We start from the raw sequence: 21,426 nt of genomic DNA on the forward strand, positions 1-21,426 counted from the left end.
TGTGTAAGGACTGGGGGTGTTCACGAGATACGTGTAGATGTTGGCGTAGTTTACCGATGGAAGATAAGTAGGATCGGCACTGAAACCATCTGCACTCATCGTATAGGGATCCAAGTTACCAATAACCTTCAATTTGGCCAGGTAGCGAACCTTTGATGCACTATCCAGTGATTCAAAGTATGGTATTTTCGCCGCACTTCCTTGTTTACTCGCCGCCATGTAGGTTCTGTATGTACTCCAACATGGCGGACAGACCTCGTAACTAAGGAGATCGTGACGTAGGTGAGACCACTCTCACACCACTCTCACGAGACCGCCTCATGTATGGACAGATATGAACAGCGTAAGGTCATGGTTGGCCACTTAATTGTTTGCTACTCTGCGAAAACAACCTAAACAGCTCTCTCCGGCATGTCTTCAAGAAGCCCAACTAACTATATTCTGTAATTTTGACTGTTAAATATTTGACGATTAAATCGACTTTGTGTTCCTGCTGCAGCCTTTAACCTCCACCCAACATGGACGAAAATACGTGTAAACTGCTGGTGAAGCTCGCTCAGGAGGGACAGTTGAGTTCTCTGGAGAAGCTCATATCATTAACGTTAGGTGGCTCGGCGGAGGTTCAGACTATCGGCAGTAAACACTTTGGTCGGTCAGGGGACACCCTGCTGCACTACGCTGCCAGAAAGGGACACCTGGACATTATGGAGTATCTAATAACGCGGATAGGCACGGATGTGGAGGTGTACAACAACGACTACAAGAGGCCGCTGCACGAAGCTGCTTCCATGAGCCACCAGTCTTGTGTTAGCTACCTGCTCCGGGAAGGAGCCAAGGTGGACAGCTTGAAGAAAGCGGACTGGTGAGTACGAAGATTTCGACCCGGTTACAATTAAACACCGAATGATCGTGTACATATGTAGTGCACTGTTCTGGCTTTAAAATCAAACTGTCGTTCTGTGGATTTCACCTACCTTCGATAGCTCAGTTGGTAGAGCGGAGGACTGTAGAAGCAACATGCTGAAATCCTTAGGTCGCTGGTTCGAATCCGGCTCGAAGGAGATATTTTTTGTTTTACTCAATTGAATATAGAGGCTTCATATCATTATCTTAATATTAATTACGGAACTCTTGTCCGAGAGAACAATGATCCAGAATCAGCAACAGCCGGTTTGTCGATTACAAGCCCATTTCGTCCATGTCCTGTGGTATGGTTACATTCAACTCACAGCTAAAAATCTATTTTGTCAAAGACAAAGCCTAAAAGCTGTGTCATAAAGGTATTTCCTCTTTCCAGAAGCCTCAAACACTTTCCCGTCCATCTGCATCAAAAAGTATTTCTTGGCCCTGCACATTAAAAAAAGTTTTAAACCAGTCTTCCAAGTTGTGACTATTTCCTTGCCCAAACAAGGTGATCGATGTACAATGCCTCAACAAAAGAAACAAATATGTAAAATGAAAGTAAAAGTTTTAAAATCATACATATATATTTTTTTGTATTTTGATGTCTAATAACATTTTAAGTGCATTGTAAAAAAACAGAGAGAAAAGTTTAATCGTCATACGCGAGGGACACAAAGTGGGCCTAATCACTTATTATTAGAGCTAATGCACAATTTAATTTTTGATGACATGATTTAAGAACTGTGAAGGTTAGGATTTCACAACGCTATACACCACACATCACAACAACATGTACAGTTAATTTCATTGAATAGTTTAATTAAAGATTTAAAAGGACAGATTTCATCATTTACTGTGAACTATTTACAATTTTGAATGTAATTTATTCTATTTGCAAGTATTGTTTCCCTGATATAATGTTTAAAAATCCTTTTTTTAAATTGGCATGTGAGCTTGTTATGTGACTGCCAACATAGATTTCATTTGGTCAGAGTAGACGTCAGTGTTGCCTCTTCTCTCTCAGGACTCCCCTGATGATGGCCTGCACCCGGAGAAACCTCGGCGTGATCCGGGAGCTGATGTGCCATAGTGCCGACCCCGCACTGAAAAACAAGGACGGCTGGAACTCCTTCCACATCGCCTGCAGGGAGGGTGATCCCCTGGTCGTCCAGCACCTGCTTGTTGTCACGCCGGACGTCTGGAGGACGGAGAGCAAGACGCGCAGGACTCCACTGCACACTGCAGGTAAAGCATCCCTCACCATCCCCACGGATACGTTATGTGTGAGGGACCTCTTGCGTTCAACCTCAGACTATAACTCTCTCTGTCTCTTCCAGCGATGCACGGCTGTGAGGAGGTTGTTAGGATCTTGCTGGAGAGGTAGCCGGACATTTGTACATCCTCGAAACACATCGCATGGAAAGTCCAGTTTATGAAATGTTTCAATCAGCTCTGGAAACGCTGTGATCTTTTAATGATTTTTTATATTTTTTTATATACCGCCATGCTGGCTACAGCCGTGGCTGGACTGATTATAATTTGGTGGTCAAAGGTCACTGTGACCTCACGAAACACCTTTTTTGGCCATAACTGGAGAACTCATATGATTTCACACAAATGTCTTAATTGGATCAAATGATGACACTACGGATGTAAACTGCAACTTGACGTTGTCAGTTGACGGAGGCATGCAACCGCTTGTTGTGTTTTGGCTGCTTGAGCTCTGTTTTGCTCTCCACTTCAAGCTCTTCAGTTGTTAAACGCTTCACTTTGTCCACCTGCTGTTTTGGTGGAGGGCAGGTAGAGGTTTCGTTAGTTACTGTTTAGCTCAGCTTTGTCATGTGATCCATTGGGAAAAACAAAACCTACTATGTGCATTTACCAATATTGCGGAGTTTTCAGCTTTACTTGAAAATCTACAATATACCTTGTGCTTGACTAGAATGTTTGTCAAAGTACTATTTCCAGGTCAACAATCACCCTTTAAGGTCATTCATCCGCATCATATACATATGATGACGGATGGTTACAATCCTGTTTGTAGACACTGCAACGTCCACACTCTTAATTTGACCTGTGGGATGAATATACAGTAGCTCCATACTTTCTGAGCTTGATGATGAGTCACAGATAACCATGTCTGACTGACCCTCACCTTCACCTGGTCCTCTTCCAGATGTGGCTACGCCCCGGGCTGCACTGACAGCTGTGGAGTCACTCCTTTCATGGATGCTGTCAGGAACGGACACATTTCTGTGGCCCGGCTGCTTCTAGAGAAACACCAGGTAGAACAAGGCGTTTCAGTTCAATAATGCTTCAGCCTTTCTAGAAATTGAGGTATTTACGTGCACTGCCACGTCATGACTTGTGTGCTGTAGGCGTCTCCAACAGCGGCTGACATACTTGGGGCTCAGGCGGTGCACCAGGTCGCCGTCACCGGCCAGGAGGAGGCGCTGCGGTTCCTGGTGCAGGGCTTAAACGTAGACGTGAATCAGAGAGCCACTGACATCCAGCTCAGTGCCCTGCATTACGCTGCAAAGGTTGGATCAGTAACTGGGGTGCTTGTACCTTAAAGGGATACTTCTGCAGTTGCTAAGAGATACGTGGAAAGATTGTGGAGTAACTCAAATCATTTGAAAGAAAAGGAAATTACAATTTAAATAGAAAATACATCCACATATTGAGTCAGCTGTAACACCCAAAACAACTGGCCTCACAGCATGCACGGTGAGATGATGATCTACATCTCACTGTGTGTGTGTGTGTGTTTGGTAATACACACCTAAAAGGGTCACTAGCAGTTAACATGAATTAAGTCGAAGGAAGAGAAGGTCACAGCTCTTGATTACACAGATTAATAGTCATCGAATCATTGATTTGTCTGCTGTATTTTGTGTGATAGAAGTAGCATATGTGATATTATCAATCAAACTAGAACTGATGCCATAGGTCTGGTTTATACAGAATAGTGCCAGTAGTACGACTACAATAGGAATATTCACAAACACAACTAACCCTCTCCTTCCTCCTTTCAATCTGTGCTTTACAGGAGGGCCACACGTCCACTATAAAAACTCTGCTGGAGCTGGGGGCAGATCTTCACGTTCGGGACAAAAAGGGAAGAACTGGTAAGCAGTGTATCACACTCCATGTTGGGTTTGGCACTGCAGCTCTGCAGTGGTGTCCCCTTTGTTCGAAACTAAATTAAAGCCCCTGGAAATGTGGTTTCAAATCTTAAGTATCTCTCTATAATATTATTATTCAAGGTTAAATAACCAACGACGAAAGTTCAAGTTTAGAGAACAGCACACTTAAGTATTATTACATTACATTACAGTCATTTAGCAGACGCTTTTATCCAAAGCGACTTACAATAAGTGTATTCAACATCGGTTTTCGAGAGAACATAGTCACCAGAAGTAATAAGTGCATCTTCTTTCCTCAAACAAGCATCTAAGAGCATAAACCAGAGCCAACGTACAGTGCAGAAACAAACGAATGCAATAAGTGCCACAAACTAATATGAAACGATAAGTGCAATAAGCCAGTATGAATACAATAAGTGCTAAGTGGAAGGCTCAGGGTAGGCCTTCTTGAAGAGGTGAGTCTTCAGCCTGATGAAAGATGGGCAGCGACTCTGCTGTCCTGAGGTCAGTGGGGAGTTCATTCCACCACTGAGGGGTCAGGACAGGAAACACGTGACCGGGTCGATCGGCCGCAGGGACCTCTGAGCGACGGGGCAACCAATCACCCCGAGGCAGCAGAGCGTAGTGGTCGGACGGGGGTGTAGGGCTTGACCATGGCCTGGAGATAGGAAGGAGCTGTTCCTTTCCCTGTTCTCCCACGGGTTGGCCGTGCAGGCCTGGAGGTGAAGGGACAGAGGTTGTCCAAAGAAGAGGAAAGGGTGGAGAGGAGAAGATCAGTAGCAATATCAGGGGATAGGAGAGAGAAGGATTCAGGGTCAGGGAGGGCAGAGGTAACAGAAGAGGAAAGATCAGCCGGGGAGAGGGAGCGGAGATGACTACGGGTAGGCTACATTAGGCTTTCACAGTCAAACTCAGCTCATCTGCTTCATGTAATTTTGAGGATGAGGTGGTGATAACTTGAAAAGAAGATTTGAAGGTATTGTGTCCTTTTCACTATTGATTACAAAGTTCATTTAAGAACACTATGAAAATATTAGATAGATAGACAGCTCAAGAGCATTTTATTCAAGCGCTGTGTTGTCCCAAAAATCGAATCCTGAGGAAATGAATATAGAGGCTTTTCAGGTTTTGACGAAGAAACCTTCCAGCACAACTTGAATGCACCAGCAAGAAATAGCTTTCAAATTAGTTTAGGCTTTCAGCTGCATTACCGCATTAAAACAAATACAACTGCGACCAAATAAATAAAGGCTACTAAACGAAGCGTTATTATTACGTGTGGACCAGCTAAAGCTCACAATAGTGACAGCAAATGGGGATCCACATAAAACGCGACATGGTTTTCAAAATAAAACCAATGGTGGCCTGGAGGGTCAAAAATCCTCTTCTGTTCTCCTCTCTTCCCCAGCTCTTCACATGGCCTGCATCGGGCAGCACGCGGACGCCGCCAGGACTCTCCTGCAGCTCGGACTCAAAGACTCAGAGGACGCATGTGGCACGACAGCAATGCAGCATGCCAGAAAACCGGACGTAGTGCGAGTGTTTGAATGTGGCCTACCGGACCCATCATAACACAGCGTTTGTGGTACAGGATGCAGATGTGTGATTTAAGTAGAGAGAAGAACCTGAAACCTTTAATGTGATTAAACTAAATCAATTTAGGGTGTAATAAATCTTAACTTGTACTGTGTTGTGTGGTGTATTATTGAGTGACAGAATTTGGGGACTTTAATCTCATTGAGTTGAATAAAAGTCTTGCTTTCGTGTCTTATAGTTACATCAGACCTGACTTTCGTGCTTTAGTTTGAATTAGACTGCTATAACTTGAAAAGTGCCTCCAAAAAAAACTTTAAAAGGCCATAATGGTGTTTGTGCCAAGAGGCCGGCATGGGAGTAAGTATCTTGTTGCTTGAGTAGTATCTTGACCGCTATGCAGTGAGGTGAATACATGATTGGACAAATGATTTGCCTTGTGTATGCCACACCTGCCTGTCTATGATTTTGTACAATTGTTGTTGTTATGTCAGACACAAAACAAAACCTAAGCTTGAACAATTAGCAACCACCTCTGAGAATTCTCTCGCCTTTTTCGATGGCTGGTGTGCATTAGTTTGCATGAAGGCCTCGTTTGTCTAAACGGGTCTATCCGTGTAAATGTGTTGTATGTATTGAAATGTAGTTTTAGGCTCCTGAGTTGAGTCACTTGGGTGAGTAATACAGAGGCTGACTTTGTGAATGCTACTGGGTTTACTCAACAGGTGTGTCTACCATACATGTAGTCCACTCTGGCAACACAAATAGTGTAAAGAGACTGCAAGGCATTGTACATCATTACACTTGACTTGATGATGGAATTCCTCACATGACATGATGAGTTCCTACAAAAATAGATATTTTAAAATAGGTACTTAATTGAATGAGAGTGACCATGTATTCTACATACAAGGTGGGAGAAACTGTAGGGAACACAGAATGTAAGACGAATGACATTCAACAATAAATAACATACGATAGCACTTGTTATTTTAGGTCATGTGGTTAGAAAGCAAACCATTAATAAATTGTATTTTAAGAAAAGGTGAAAAGGTTTTTTTCAGAAGCCCACTTGACTCATTTCTAAATGCATAACCTGAATCTTAAGATATGCACAGCACACGAGACACAGCACAGTAAGAGGCTCGTGGTGAGAACTTAAGACGTTGTAATTATCTTAACATGTCAACTGGCTGGTCTATCTTGATAGTTTGTCTGCCTGTCCTCTTGCGTCTCTCTATTTCATTATATCTTCACACTGACACGCGCTCTTCTTCCAAGTGATTGACAGATGAGAAGCCCCACCCCCCGAGGCGCCTGACGCTGAACCGCAGTTCCAGTCCCGCAGATCTCCATTTTCTTCTTTCCCGATATTCTGTAGCGGAGGAGTGAAGACTTGGAAAAATGAATGAAGAATACGACGTTATCGTTTTGGGCACCGGGCTTACGGTGAGAAAGAAACAAACGATGCATTTCGCATCGTTGAAGTGATTTGCAACCTGTTACCGACGCAGTTCGTGCTTTGAACTGACGAGGCCTAATCAGCAGGGCTGGTGCTAAATAGCTAGCTTAGCCGCTAACCGCGAGTGAGCGAATACCTGTTCGTTAAAGGAAACTGCGAGCAAAGTAGCTAACGCTAACTGTTAGCACTATGCTTTCTTCAAATGCTATCAGTGTCTGGAAAGATTAACGAAACCTAAATGTTAACGTACTCAAGATACGTTCAATTCCAACTCTGTTGTTGTGGCTTTACGTTGTTCTGGGGACTATGAATGTAGGTACCTCGGTAATTTAACCGGTTATTTGGACGTCAGTCTCTCAGTCAAGATAAGGTAATAATACGCGGATGATTAGTCTGCTAACGTTAGCCGACCCAAATTAAGCTAACTAATCAGCCCCATAACAACAGAATAACGGCGGGTCAGCTTCCCCGACTAATCTGTCGTGCACGGAGCCTGTCAACTCGGTTGTTGACTTTATTCCAGTCACAGTGTCATTTTATTAAAGTATTAAAATACATTAAGGAGCTAACTAAAGCTTCCTTGAGCTTATGCTATGCCCCTGGACTCAACAGGCTGGCGAGTAAAAATAAGCTGTCGTATACAGTCTTAATAATTAAAGTTAACGAAGCCCCATCACTTTAATGATAGGGCGTTTTGGTAAAGACCATACTGACTGATTATTCGAAATCACAGGATTACTGTGGACTATGTGACCGTCAGTCAGGCACTTTATCAATGGGTTGATAACCTATAAATTTACTTGAAATTCTTGTGTCGTTTTAACTTGCATACGCCAGAGAAGCTGATGAGGATGTGAGGTGGCAGATCATGAGCTATTCCCCATATGTAGGGCTTGTTTACCCGGATATTAAGCTTGTCAGTGTTGACCATGCAATAGCCTTATTATACTACAGGCCTCCTGACTTTCATCTTCATCTCATTCCAATACAATAATATTTTCACAAGAACATGGCCATCTGGATTGACACTAAGTGGTTTGAAAATAAATGGTGAACAAAAACTGCGTTGTTTCATTCATAACAACTGCTTCTATATCCACATTCCTGGGTCTTCCGGTTGTTCTGGTGCATGACTGCCGTGACCGTACCGCAAGGCCAGTGGGCGGCTTCCTGTCAACTCTCATAGCAGTTTCTGGACTGCTCTTAATCTGAAGAGCCTGAGTGCACAGTTTTGATTCTGTCATCTGCGGTTCAACATAGCCTTGTTACGTTTCTATAAATTTATATTTTTTTATGACTTCAGACACTGAGTTGCAAGGTGCTTTGCTTTAGGCTCAGCAGAAAGGGGCTTAGTTAACTTCTGTTGGGCTGAGTGTTGAGTTAGCTCACATTTGGGTGTGGTTCCACCAAGGCTGAGGAAGCGAAAGTACACTGCAACTAATCTGAGAGCTAGACTGACTGCCAGCCAGCCTATAAAGCCCTGCAGACCGCTGCACAGAAGCTTCACTTTATTTTTAGTTCCGTTATGCAAATAAGTGACTTAACTTCTGTATATTTGACAGATTACCATTTTACATTAGCACTACTATGACTACTAACTCAACAGGTTACACTGAATTATAATCATCTAATGTATACTATTTATGCAACAGTATGCACTAGTTTTGTGTTCTTCAAGGGAATATTTTCTGCCACCAATGACACCTTTTTATGTCATTGGATTATGCAACTGGGAGATGGGGTTTCCCCATCTGTCCGCTACTAATGACGCATGAGGGGAGTGGCTTGGCACAAGATAGTACAACAAAACATTTTAATATTTTGAGCTTGTGTAAACCACAGGCCTTATTTAAGGCATTTAACCAAAAATCCATTTAAATAAACCCATCAACTTCGAGACGAGGGAACCGGAAGGGCAAAAATGCTGACTCATTTCCAGGTTTTAGGACTCGTTCCTGCAGCACTGACTGGGGGGTAGTAGTGATGGACGAAACTTTTACTTCGCCTCCCAAGAAAAAACTAGCAATACTGCAGTGGAATAAAGTTATCCATTCAAAACTTCGAAACTAATTTAATAAAGTTTTAGACTTTTTTTCCAGTATTTTTTAACAAAAAAATATTTTCCTCCAAACAATGATTTATAAAGAATATAATTGGGAGATTACTCCAAAAACCAAATGTTAGTTGCAGCCATAAAGTTCAATATACACAAGTATATAAAGTAAAACTATTCTTTTCATCACGCCAGATAACTTTTGCCTTCTCCAGTAAGAGGTTTACAGTTGCTGCTATCTTTGTGCCCATCAAAAGGAGGATATGGTATTTAAGGAGAGGAAATGGACACAATGCTTGCTTTCACTCGCTATATAATGAATAAGGGAGGTCTGCTAAACAATCAATTACACCGTACAAAGCGTAACGATTTGCACTACTGTAACTTTATATTTACCTAATTCTGCTGGAAAATAATAATCTTAAAAATGAAAATGGCTCGGAAGACATTTCCATCTGATTTTATAAGCTCCATCACATGTTTTGCATGTCGAACTTTAATCTGCTGTGTATCTAACAGATCCAACAGATTTAAAACACTTGAGAGCGGTTTAGAAGTTTTCATTGTCATAAACTGTAAGCAAGTATAGTCCTGCCGTGGTTGTAACTCCCTGTCATGTGATGGAATCGTTTTGAACTGCAGAGACACCTCCAGCTCTTCTGTGTTGGACTTTGTTGCCTCTCACACACATTTTTATGGGTCTTATGTGTTAATAATTGAACTGAGAATTTTGCCTTTGGTCACAATGGTTTGGTACTGGCTTGATTTTCTTCCTAACTGGATCAGTGTTTTTTTTCCTCTGTCAGCATGGCCCCTACTAGCTGGCTGATGTAGTGAGGACTACGGTGCCTCCGGCTGTGTGTCAACGCCTGTATTCATACAAGCAGCTGTAGGTCGGCTTCAATCACAGGTCACCAGAAAGGAGTGACAGTGACGCATCGGAACTGCTCCGTCTTCCCCAAAGAATAACGTGCAGCCTGAATTTATGCCCTTCAAGTCAGCGGCATTGCAAGCTCAGGCAATACCGTACTTTCCGGGCTATAGAGCGCACCAGTATATAGGCCGCACCAGCTGATTTTTAACAGAATAAAGAGTTTGTACATAGATAAGCCGCACTGGTCTATAAGCCGCAGGTGTCCCTGTTGAACAGCAAGATGTTTTTAACAGTACCGTACTAAAGTTGTCTTCTATGAACATCATAACATGTTGCTAGCTTCTAAGCTAATTTTAACATTACTGCCAATGGGGAAATGCTAACCGCGATTAGCATTAGCGAATATATAATATATCTTTGTACATCTTTTCATGCAGACATACTTGCATTACAGACTAAGGTCTCTCACGGCTACCAAACGAAAAGCAATGAGGCAATATCTGTTGTTGCTCATAGCTCTGAATAGCTGTTGTTGCCAAGCCAGTTAGCCGTAAATGCTATTCAGAGCTATGAGCAACGTCGACACGCTGCATGAGAAGATCAGCTTTTTCTCAAGTCTGCCAGTGGATCCGAACAGCGTGGAACAGTGTGACAGAATCCACCATCACCAATGGCTTCCGAAAGTCTGGGATAGTACTAGATTAAGGGGACAGCGTAATGCGTGTTTTTGAGGTTTGCAATATAACTCTGCTGTCCGGAGTCTGCAAAAAGTCTGCGCAACATCATCATACCAGCCATTGTAAACACAATTATACATGAACTAAGATCATACAAAACATTTATTTCTCTCACTCAAAAACAAGCACACAAAAAAACTCTTGAACAAGTTTTGTAGAACAAGTTTTGTAGAACTGTAAAAAAAAAAAACGAGTCTGCATTTGGGTCCTTGAACACACCACATCATGAACCGGGGCAAATCCGCCCCTGAGCTTGCGTTATCGTCCTCATTACGCTGTCCCCTTAATCTCGTACTATCCCAGCCTTTCAGAACCCATTGGTGAAGGTGGATTCTGTCACACTGTTCCGAGCTGTTAGGATCCACTGGCAGACTTGAGAAAAAGCTGATCTTCTCTGCTCATACCTCTGAATAGCATTTACGGCTAACTGGCTTGCTGCTGTTAGACCGGAACCGGAAGTTGCGGTTGTTGTTGTGGCGGAGAAAAGCTACGGAAAAATCCGTATATAAAGCGCACCGGACTATAAGCCGACGCCTCAAAGCGTGGGGTAAAAAGTAGCGGCTTATAGTCCGAAAGTACGGTGGATGAAACCCTGACGTTTATAGAGGTGATCCGATTTCACTGGCGCATGTGTTATTTTGGGAGAGCACCTATGCAGAAAGTGCAGTAAATACGAGGTTATGAAGGGGCCGATTTAGTGTTGCAATGCATTCAGCTTCAATAACAGCAAATTTCATACACATTAATTTATCATCCTGTCCTGGAGATTTTTTGGAGATAAATATATTGACAAAAGTCACAGATTAAAATGTCTACAGACCATGTGATAATCGTACAAGTTCATTGCGTGTTAAACTGCGCATTGAGTCCAGTAAAGTGAGGGCCGGTGGAGTTTATTGTGGGGAGGTTGCTCTGCCGGTTTTTGTTGTATTGTTACTGGATGGAGGCAGACATTGCTCCCTCTTCTGAAGGACGATGTTTGAGTCTTGAAATCATAAAAGTAGTTGTTCATTTCTGATGGTTATCTTGCTGAAAAAAACCAACAACTTGTAAGAATCATAAAAATGGGTTTATAACCAGTATGAAGTTGGCAAGCAGAAATGTCTCTTCTGAAAGAAAGAAATGGTACAAACCTTGACACTTCCTGTGTCATTACATGCCACCATCTCTACACTGAGGGAGCGAAGGTGACATCATCCAGTGAAAGTTATGATGCGCCGGTGTTTGTTTTTTGGTCATGTGAGAAACGAGTTATCCCGTGCACGGCCATATTGTAAAGCTGTCACTTGATAGTAATTATTTTAGAGCAGCGGTTCCCAAACTTTTTAGGCCGTGCACCCCCTTCTACATCCCGACCGGGTTCGCGCACCCCCCCCCCCCCTTAATAAAAAAAAAAGAAGCAACAGAGCCTTTTAAGCCGCATAAGAATCGGACCAATGAGAGAACAGTTTGCTCGCGCGTGGCATTTGTTTACAAGATTTAGTCCGCTGTTAAATGTTGCAGGCGAACAAAGGAGCAACTGCAACAAAGCAAACGAACTGAAGGTGTGAAAACGCCCTGAAACACTGCAACAAAGTTTCAATAACTTTCAGTTACACAAGGCGTCACTTTTAAAGAGCAATACGGATGCGAGCACACACGCACAGGCTCAGAGGCAGATTATCACATTTAATTTACAATTAATGACCGACTAATGTAGCCAGGATGTCTTCGGACAAAGCATCGATGCGGCGCGACACAGTGTTGTTGGACACCGGGATCATGTCCAACTTTTTTGCTTCTTTCTCCCCAATCATACATTCCACCATCTCTCTGGCAGCTGGCAAGCTCACGTCTTCGGCGATTGTGTGCGGTAGCTCCTTTCTCGCTGTTCTGTAACCGATATGAAGCCGTAGTGCGTCATTTATAGACCCAACACATGAATGAGACTCCAGTTGTTTTTGGCTGTTTTGTAACTCCTCCAATTTCGATATAAACAATGTAAGGGGCTTTTGACTTGCACTGGCATGCTTGGTGTTCAGGTGGCGACGTAAATAAGAGCTTCAGACTGTTAGCCAGAACCTCACTGCACACCACGCACTGTGGCTTTGGGGAATCTGCGTTGCCAATCCAAGTGAAGCCCAGACACAGATACTTTTCATCATATTTCCTCTTTTTTCCCAGTCTGATGCTCACCCTCGTTTCCTCTTTTTTCACCTTGACTTCGCGATGGGCCGATGTGCTCCCGATTTGTCTGTGCTATCCCTTCCTCCTTTTCGGTCTCCTCCGTCTCATCTTCCTCTGACTCTGGCTCGATTTCTTCTCCCGGTCTCTCCCCAACGCACCTCTCTGTTCCCCTCGCCTCCGATTCCTCTCTCTCTCTCTCTGTCCCTCTCCTCTTTTACGACTGATAGCTTCAGATGTCCCACCTGACAGTTTTTAAATAAAAATTACATTTTTTTTTTATATTTAATATTACACCATCAGACCGCCATTACACTTTTCCTCTCGCGCACCCCCTAGAGGCAGCTAGAGGCGCACCCCACTTTGGGAATCCCTGTTTTAGAGGAAAGTCCACACAGTCACATGATGCACGCAGTCATCGCATTATGGCCTTTGGTCTGTGAATTCCAATCTCTGGTCAACATGCACATTTTCCCTCATCATAACCAAGGCTCTGAGACTTAAATCCGTGTGAAGGCTATAATCATCCGCCCAGCTCCGCAGCCGCATGTCAGACATTATGTTAGTACTGGGTGTGGCAGAACTGAAGTCGTGGATACCGTCCTATTCCTGTTTCTGTTAAACTTGGTAATACGTTGTCCCTTCAGGCTGTTGTGTCCAAAGCCATCTTTAACATTTACTCACGATTGTGAGTGACACACAGTGGAAAATCTGAATAAGGGGTTCACAGTACTGAGGGGAATGCAGGAAACTGGAGTCAGGATTTGTAATTGTACATTAAATTCGACAACAGCCATCTGTCGCGCTTTATTAAAAAGTGGTTAATGTGAGATCGATCATTAGAGCACAAACGGAACACTCGCATACATGCGTTTAGTGTTCCGATGGAGATAGTGCGTTACCATCAGCATCCTATCAGAATCAGAACCGTTTATTGCCAATGTATGTTGCACATAAAATAAATTTGTCATGGCGGGTGGTGCATAACATTAAACAATCAACAATTCCACACAGTGCAAGAAATAGAAATGTTAATATTTACAATAGAATATAAAAGAATAACAATATAAAATAAAGTGCACAAACAGATAACAGTACTATAAACAAGTATGATGAAGTAGAGTGTAAAAGTGTCGAGTGTGTTTAAATAAAGAAACAGTGCAGGGGGGGAATGACCGGTAGGAAATTGTCCTGGGGATGACAGTCAGTGGGGGTCCCGGGCTTTGTTGATGAGCCCGCCTGAAGACGGGAAGAAACTGTTGATGTGAGGTCTTGGTCCTGATGGACCGCAACCTCCTGCTAGATGGAAGGGGCTCGAACAGTTTATGTCCAGAGTTGAGTTGGAGGGGTAGACTACAATCTTTCCTTGATGTGAACAAGTCCTGGAGGGACAGCAGATTGCAGCCAACCACCCTCTCAGCAGAGCGGATGATGCGCTGCAGTCTGCCCTTGGCTGTGGCTGCTAAGGACATTGGTCCTGGTCTAATTCTCCTTTTGGTTGTTTTCCTCCCAACAGGAATGCATTTTATCAGGAATCATGTCGGTGAAGGGGAAGAAGGTTCTGCACATGGACCGCAACTCCTACTACGGAGCTGAGAGTGCCTCCATCACGCCTCTTGAAGATGTAAGTTGATCTGTGATGCTGCTGGCTCTGCTTTGTTACACTGGGACGGTCACATTGGTTTGAAATGAAAAGCATGAGGACATAAGGAAGCAAGAACTGTGGAATTGTGATGTAAAAACATCAAAATATTTACTTCATATCTTAAAGCTGACAACAGCTGGAGAAACGGGGTCTGCAACCAGTATAACGGTGGTCGTTCAGACGGGGTTCTTCGCTGCCCATATTTTATACGTATTGTTGTTAGCGGTGTTACTAAGGCTCTGTTTATACTTGCCCCGAGCATGAACCGCCACTATGACGAGAAGGGATTGTAATCATCTGTAGACTCGTATCTGAAATTCATGGACTACTTTATTGCCTTTGTACAAGCCCTGTAAAGAAACAAGTCAAGTATTAAATGCTTTATAAAGAAACAACGGTTGAATATCCTGTGAACTGTTTGATTTGGCTGCAAAATATTTACTCAAATGTGCATTTTTTAGATGACCTATTTCTAAAGCATTTTAAAAGTTCCTTTGTATAGTCCCTAGACATGTTAATGGTGCTTTTATCCATGAACTGTTTGTGGCGGTCACGTGATCACCAAGTTACAAAAATTCTGAGCTGCACGACCAAGCGCTGCGACCACTTGCTCATGGAGGCCTTAGTTCCTGAAATGCACCTCGGGTGTAATTGTAAGTTACTGGCTGTAGCTTGTGAATCAAGTCTGGTTCTGTGTGTCTCTACAGCTCTACAAGCGCTTCGACTTTCCAGGCAAACCTTCTGAGTCGATGGGAAAAGGCCGGGATTGGAACGTGGACCTCATCCCTAAATTCCTCATGGCCAACGGTATTACTTGGATAACTCGCCTGTTTTAATAGTTCTCAGCAAAGCTGTAAGCTTTAGCTTGTTGTTAGTGCTGTATATGTCATAGTTCAAATATATATTTATTATAATTTAATATATACATATTTGATATTTAAAGCCACTCTAAGTAGCAGCAGGAACATGGATGTTAATATTCAACAAATGTTTTTTTACCAATCAAAGCTGAGGTAGGCAGTTTATTTGTGGTGCCATTGGGCAAAAATTCCATAATAACCCTTCAGCATATTGTAACTCAAGTGGTAGCTACCCCAGAGTTAGGCTTTTGGAAAAGGCAAAAAAAATAAAAAATGGCAGAATCTGAAAAAAAGCCCTCATTAAGCCCCTCCCACGAGCATTGGCATATCGTCCTTCATACAGTAACAAAGTGATTTCTTTGCAAACTTTTGGATCTGTAAAGGGAGATGACATACTGTGAATTTAGGCAAAGCATTTCAGAAATGGAGAGAAAATGTTGCTAATAGATTAGCCTGCCGCTAACTTTAGCTGTCAGGACTATCAGCGGTTAAGGTTAGCAGAAGGCTATCCTATTAGCAACATTTTCTCTTTATCTCTGAAATGCTTCGCTCATATTCTCAGGCTTTCTTTTAGTTATGTTGTTGGCAAGGCAGTGGTCGCCAAAAGTTGGAATAGCAACTTTTCTTGCAGGATATTCTGCCATTGAATCAGGCGTTCACTAAAGCGACGTGCAAAGGAACGCCCTCTCTCTGAAATAACCTGTGATTGGTCAAAGTCTCCCATCACTGGCTAGATTTTATTAAGCCTGCAAACGGAGCCAATGGGAGGTGCGGAAGTCTAGTTTTCATTACGACCACTTGAATTAAAATATTCTGAAAGGTCATTATGGAATTTTTGCCCAATGATGGCAAAATTAAACTGCTTACCCGGCTTGAGGCAATGGCGTCTTTTTGTGACCGTAACGCTGATGTTTGCGTCTCCGTCCTTCAGGTCAGCTTGTGCGCATGCTGCTGATCACAAAGGTGACCCAGTACCTGGATTTCAAAGTGATCGAGGGCAGCTTTGTGTACAAGGGGGGGAAAATCCACAAAGTCCCCTCTACTGAGACCGAGGCTCTGTCATCTAGTAAGTCATTTAAGGACGCAGCGGCAAACGATTATAAAAATGTGCTGACAGCTTAAAACCATCGAGGAAATAATTTTGATTTCATTTGCTGTATTTGTGTCTTTCTACAGAACAATCTTTGCATTACTTGTTCGTCGTTGTTTTTAAGTAGTAATGTTGTTTGGGTCTGACCCATAACACTCAGCTGCTGGTTGCACTTTGCGTTGCAAAGCTTGCCCTTCACCCACTTAGTTGCTTTCGACACGGGCCCACTCAGTCTAAACTCTCGGTCTCCTAAAGGTCTGATGGGGCTGTTTGAGAAACGGCGCTTCCAAAAATTCCTCCAGTTCATCTCCAACTTCGACGAGAGCAACCCCAAAACCATGTATGATGTCGACCCCCAAAAGACACCCATGCGAAACATATTCCAAAAGTTCAAACTGGGCCAGGAGGTCATGGACTTCACCGGCCACTCACTCGCCCTCTACCGCACAGACGAGTCAGTGCTCTTTCCAGTTGTTCAATAAGTGCTATTTTTACAATAAACTTAATTGCACGTGATTGTGATACCATTGCAGTTTTAAATGGTCTCCATCTCTCTCCACTCAGTTACCTGGATGAACCCTGCATTGAGACGATAAACCGGATCAAGCTTTACAGTGAGTCTCTGGCCAGATATGGAAAGAGCCCGTACCTGTACCCACTGTACGGCCTGGGGGAGCTGCCACAAGGGTTCGCCAGGTAGGGCACTATTTGGATGTATCACTTTGTTGCATTTGCGTGCTGCTGCACACAGCGGAGTTCATTTGCCACACCAAGTAGAAAGGACGTTAAATGCTTGGAGTAGTCTTGAAAATTCCAGCAGCATCAGAGGTGTAAAACACATTCATGTTTATGACCAAAACACACAAACGAAAGTTATTGTAATTTGATCCGTTGATTTCACATGGGTCACGGGTTCCAGCAGCGACTGTGACGCACAGCTCATTGAGTTCAGGTACTTGAAGGTCCTCAGCGTCTGATTGCCCCAATTTGCGTCAAAATCACAATCCTCCATTTAAAAGTCATAATCTGAACACTTGGACACTTTCCAATGTTCCTTGTGAATAAACGTCCAGAAATCATAGAAGAAAAAACTCCCTTAAAACTCAGGAACTGACCCGTGAGCCATCACATTTCCTTCATATCAAAGTCACACAGTGATGTCGTCTGTTTCTTGACATGACTGAGGCCTGTCAACAAGGCTCTTGTGGAACCTGTGGACGCACAAGCACCAAGTACATAGTTTAATGTTTTTAACATCATTATAATGTTCAACAGCTGCACTCAGGGGGATTAAAGTACTGACATTGACCGTTATCAAACATTAATGGTGGCTTCATTAGATTTACGTGTCCCATTAGGTCTTTTCTACAGCAAATATTTTGACTGATCAGCAGGGCTGGGTTGTATACCTGTTTCATCACCGTCACCAGTTTCCCGTTTGGTCACGACACTGATTTTGCAATACCGTCTTTAAACGCGCGCACGTTTTGGTATTTTCAAACTTTTTCTGTAAAAGGTAATGTCAGCTTTCTTTGTTTTTTCAGAGATAAATTCTTTGAAGTGTAATGTAATTCCCTTTTTGGCTGTGGTGAAAACAGGTGAAACTCTTTTAAATAAGAAAAAAACAATTATATGTATTGTTCCAAATATTATTTATTGCTTAGATCAGTTCCCAGTTACTAGCTCTGAATGAATTCCATCACATTAACATAATGGAGCAGGCTACTCCTCCCAAAACACATGTAGGTCTGTACCTCATTTTGTTATTATTTAGAGCCAATAAACGCAACCTTCTAGACATATGCCTAATGTCACATGTATGAATAAACCGTGAATTCGATCCAATATTTGCTGCTGACGTTTCTACCGTGGGTCCACCCCCAATACGGCCACAAGCGGGGAGATGTTGACAGCAAATTGACGTAACGTGATGGGGAACTCATTGCTTTTGGTGTATGTGAGTTGGCACAATGTGGTATTTAATACTTCTGGTTTTAAACAGAGTTCAGCTTAAGATATCTGATCCTTTTGACATACATTATGTTCTCTCTCTCTCTCTGACTATGCCGTTAGCTAAATAACAGACTTTCCATAAAGAAAGAGGAGGGGCCTACCGTTTGAGCAGTGCCACCTTGTCTCTGGGTCTTTGCTGAACATTTTCCTGATGGGTAGGTAGTGAGACCGGCAGCCTTCATTGTCGCCAACCGACCGACAACTGACTGCCAGGCTGCTCAATCCCATAGCTCTGACTCCGGCTGCTTAAAGCAGAGATAAGACGTTTGTTGCCTTTGGGGGGAGATAATAGGAAGCAACATCTCACACGTTTCTTCCATTCCAGGCTTAGTGCCATCTACGGCGGGACGTACATGTTGAACAAGCCCATCGACGAGATCGTGGTGGAGGACGGGAAGGTGGTTGGAGTCAAGTCCGAGGGAGAGGTGAGCAGTTTGCTCTCCGACGTGCTTCGTGTGTCCCTAACCCTTTTTCCAGGAGTTAAACCTTTCCCTTGACCGCTGACCTTTTGGCCGTTCGCCCTAATGCAGATCGCCAGGTGCAAGCAGCTGATCTGCGACCCCAGCTACGCCATGGACCGCGCCACCAAAGTGGGCCAGGTGATCAGAGTCATCTGCATCCTGAGTCACCCGGTCGCCAACACTGGTGATGTCAACTCTTGCCAGATCATCATCCCCCAGAACCAGGTCCAAAGGAAGCATGGTGAGCACACACAGGAAATGAATGTGTCCTATTTCATTTCTTTATTATCTTAAAGAATGTAAAAATCCAGTGTGACAACTCTGGTTTCAACAGACATTTATATTGTCCCAAAGCTATGATAAGTAGAAAATGCCTAGACTGCCAGCTGAGCCATATTAAATGTATCTTCGTAATGTGTAACAACAACCGATCATTGAATAAGTATTTGGACTCGCCAGCAGGCGCTAACCTTCGTCTTTTCTTCGGTTTCCAGACATCTACGTTTGTATGATCTCCTCTGCTCACAACGTAGCAGCACAAGGCAAGTACATCGCCATCATCAGCACCACAGTGGAGACAAACGACCCCGAGAAGGAAATCAAGCCGGCCTTGGACCTACTGCAGCCCATCGAGCAGAAGTTCGTCAGCGTTAGTGAGCAGTATGCACCCACCGACATGGGCGCCGACAGCCAGGTAGGATCTTTTTGTTCTACTGTTTGAGTGTTTCCACTCACTTCACACTTAGAAGTTGCTTGAGACGAGTGGACAACACAGCGAACAGTGAACAACATCCGCTGTACACTTGCTCAATGACCAATGACAATGACCCCATTAGAATGTAAAACGTCCCCTGTCCACCTCATTGTTTTTTAGATTTTGTTAAATGTTAATATTGTAACTTCAGAATGTAACTGTTGTGCGGTTTTCTGGTAAACATTCAAAAAAGGAAGTACCACTCATTGCAGCGATGAATTTTCCTTGCATGTTGCTGTTTTGTAAGAAGGCCATCTTTGCACACAGTGTGTGAGCAGAAAGTTACGTGTCTGCACAGGAAACACTTCTGTGGTTGGATTCCTTCCGTGTCTAAAACTAAATCAGTTGCCATTTAATAGAGAAGAATTACTGTATTTGGAAACTTTTTGTTTTGTAGTTTGTTTTGTCGGCATCGTTTAAGAATCTAAATTAAATCCAACTTTGACTGTTCATCTGTCTCTGCGCACTGAAAGAATTCTTCCAATAAAAGGCCTCTTTGATCCGGTTTTCTCCCCTAGATTTTCATCTCCCGCACGTATGATGCCACGACTCACTTCGAGACCACCTGCGATGACATCCAAGACATCTACAAGAGGATGACGGGCTCAGACTTTGACTTTGCCGAGATGGAACGCAAGAAGCAGGACACCTTCGGCGACGCCTGCGATTAGAGAGGCACCCGCTGCAATCCTGATTATTAAAGACGACGACAACTGAAATCTTACAGAAAATAGTAAAAAATAATAAAAAACTACACAAAAATGTACACACCAATGGCTGATCATCCGAGTAAACGGTTTTGCCCATTGAGGAACTTCATGATATATAGAGATATGATAGTGTTGTTGGATAGGGTTCAGGGAGGGAGCTATGCTTTTTAAACCCACACTCGGATGGATGTTGCACTAAACACTTGTTATACCTAATATACAGTAATACCCTGCATTCTTCTGCCTCATCATGTCGACATGATGCATAGTCCAAAGATGCCAACTCAAATGATAATTTAAAAACCGATCTTACAGAGTGGTTATATGTGTCAGCGGGGTGGGGTGTCCAATTGTTCTGTCATTGTATAAAAGGCGTTTGGAAGATAAATAATATCTATACATCAGTTATTGGTCTCTGCAAGTATTCTTTCATGTCGGGGTGAGAGAGAGAACCGGCTTTGGCTTCATGTGTCCAAGTTAAGTCATGCGAGCAGCGGAGTGTTCCTCCGCGCACCTTCAGGCCCAGCAGCAACAGACAGCTTCCATCGTCGGCCGTTAACGTGGGTAAGGGGTGTGTGGGCTTCATATTTCTATGTCACTTTTTTTTTTCTTTTTAAACCCTTTCCTGTCAAATCTCCATCACGGTTCGACGCATCCTATAAACCAAGACACAAGGGCGACTGGTCCAGCATTAACTACCCAGACCTGTGTATCCGACAGCTTGAGTTACTATAATGCGTGATCGAGTAGTTTCTGTTCCTGTATCATGCAAAGCATTAACAGCAGATTGGTGGGATGTGTGGTAGACTGTAATTGCTTAAGAAGGACCAAAATGTTTACTGCAGCAGTATTGAATTGATGAGAGCCCATTTGGTGTCTCCTGTGTTGAACAACTTAAAAAAAAAAAAACATCCTGGGCTCAAATGATTTCTATACTGCAAAGTAAAAACAACTTTGTCAAAAACCAAAGCTGTGTTTGATCACTTCTTTCCCCTCACGTGTGGAGTGAACGGTGATGAATG

General features: G+C 43.2%; 2 protein-coding genes across 3 annotated transcripts; both read left to right on the forward strand.

Annotated features, from left to right (window-relative positions):
- Positions 1–396: 396 nt before the first annotated feature.
- ankrd16 (ankyrin repeat domain 16) lies at positions 397–5,668 on the forward strand. Of its 2 annotated transcripts, XM_079295005.1 has the most exons (7): positions 397–862; positions 1,928–2,148; positions 2,241–2,283; positions 3,080–3,188; positions 3,282–3,443; positions 3,953–4,031; positions 5,458–5,668. In XM_079295005.1, the coding sequence occupies exons 1-7, from the start codon at positions 519–521 to the stop codon at positions 5,619–5,621; spliced, it is 1,122 nt and encodes a 373-aa protein (XP_079151131.1). In that variant the 5' UTR covers positions 397–518; the 3' UTR covers positions 5,622–5,668. The 2 variants fall into 2 exon arrangements, with proteins under 2 accessions (XP_079151131.1, XP_079151132.1); XM_079295006.1 differs by lacking the exon at positions 3,282–3,443.
- A 1,236-nt stretch (positions 5,669–6,904) lies between these two features.
- On the forward strand, positions 6,905–20,808 carry LOC306795620 (rab GDP dissociation inhibitor beta-like). Its single transcript, XM_079294182.1, has 10 exons — positions 6,905–7,031; positions 14,388–14,495; positions 15,224–15,323; positions 16,308–16,442; positions 16,722–16,920; positions 17,031–17,162; positions 18,805–18,904; positions 19,010–19,181; positions 19,435–19,634; positions 20,213–20,808. The coding sequence occupies exons 1-10, from the start codon at positions 6,987–6,989 to the stop codon at positions 20,363–20,365; spliced, it is 1,344 nt and encodes a 447-aa protein (XP_079150308.1). The 5' UTR covers positions 6,905–6,986; the 3' UTR covers positions 20,366–20,808.
- Positions 20,809–21,426: the final 618 nt, after the last annotated feature.

The sequence above is a fragment of the Melanostigma gelatinosum genome (genome assembly GCF_949748355.1).
Source record: "Melanostigma gelatinosum genome assembly, chromosome: 22".
NCBI lineage: Eukaryota > Metazoa > Chordata > Actinopteri > Perciformes > Zoarcidae > Melanostigma > Melanostigma gelatinosum.

Bases quoted from the DNA above. Each gene is read 5' to 3' on its own strand.
- ankrd16 (XM_079295005.1), top strand. From the start codon at position 519: ATGGACGAAAATACGTGTAAACTGCTGGTGAAGCTCGCTCAGGAGGGA. The intron at 2,284-3,079 runs GTAGCCGGACAT...GTCCTCTTCCAG, and splicing joins GTTAGGATCTTGCTGGAGAG to ATGTGGCTACGCCCCGGGCT. The intron at 4,032-5,457 runs GTAAGCAGTGTA...TCTCTTCCCCAG, and splicing joins GGACAAAAAGGGAAGAACTG to CTCTTCACATGGCCTGCATC.
- LOC306795620 (XM_079294182.1), top strand. From the start codon at position 6,987: ATGAATGAAGAATACGACGTTATCGTTTTGGGCACCGGGCTTACG. The intron at 16,921-17,030 runs GTCAGTGCTCTT...CTCTCCACTCAG, and splicing joins GCCCTCTACCGCACAGACGA to TTACCTGGATGAACCCTGCA. The intron at 19,635-20,212 runs GTAGGATCTTTT...TTTCTCCCCTAG, and splicing joins ACATGGGCGCCGACAGCCAG to ATTTTCATCTCCCGCACGTA.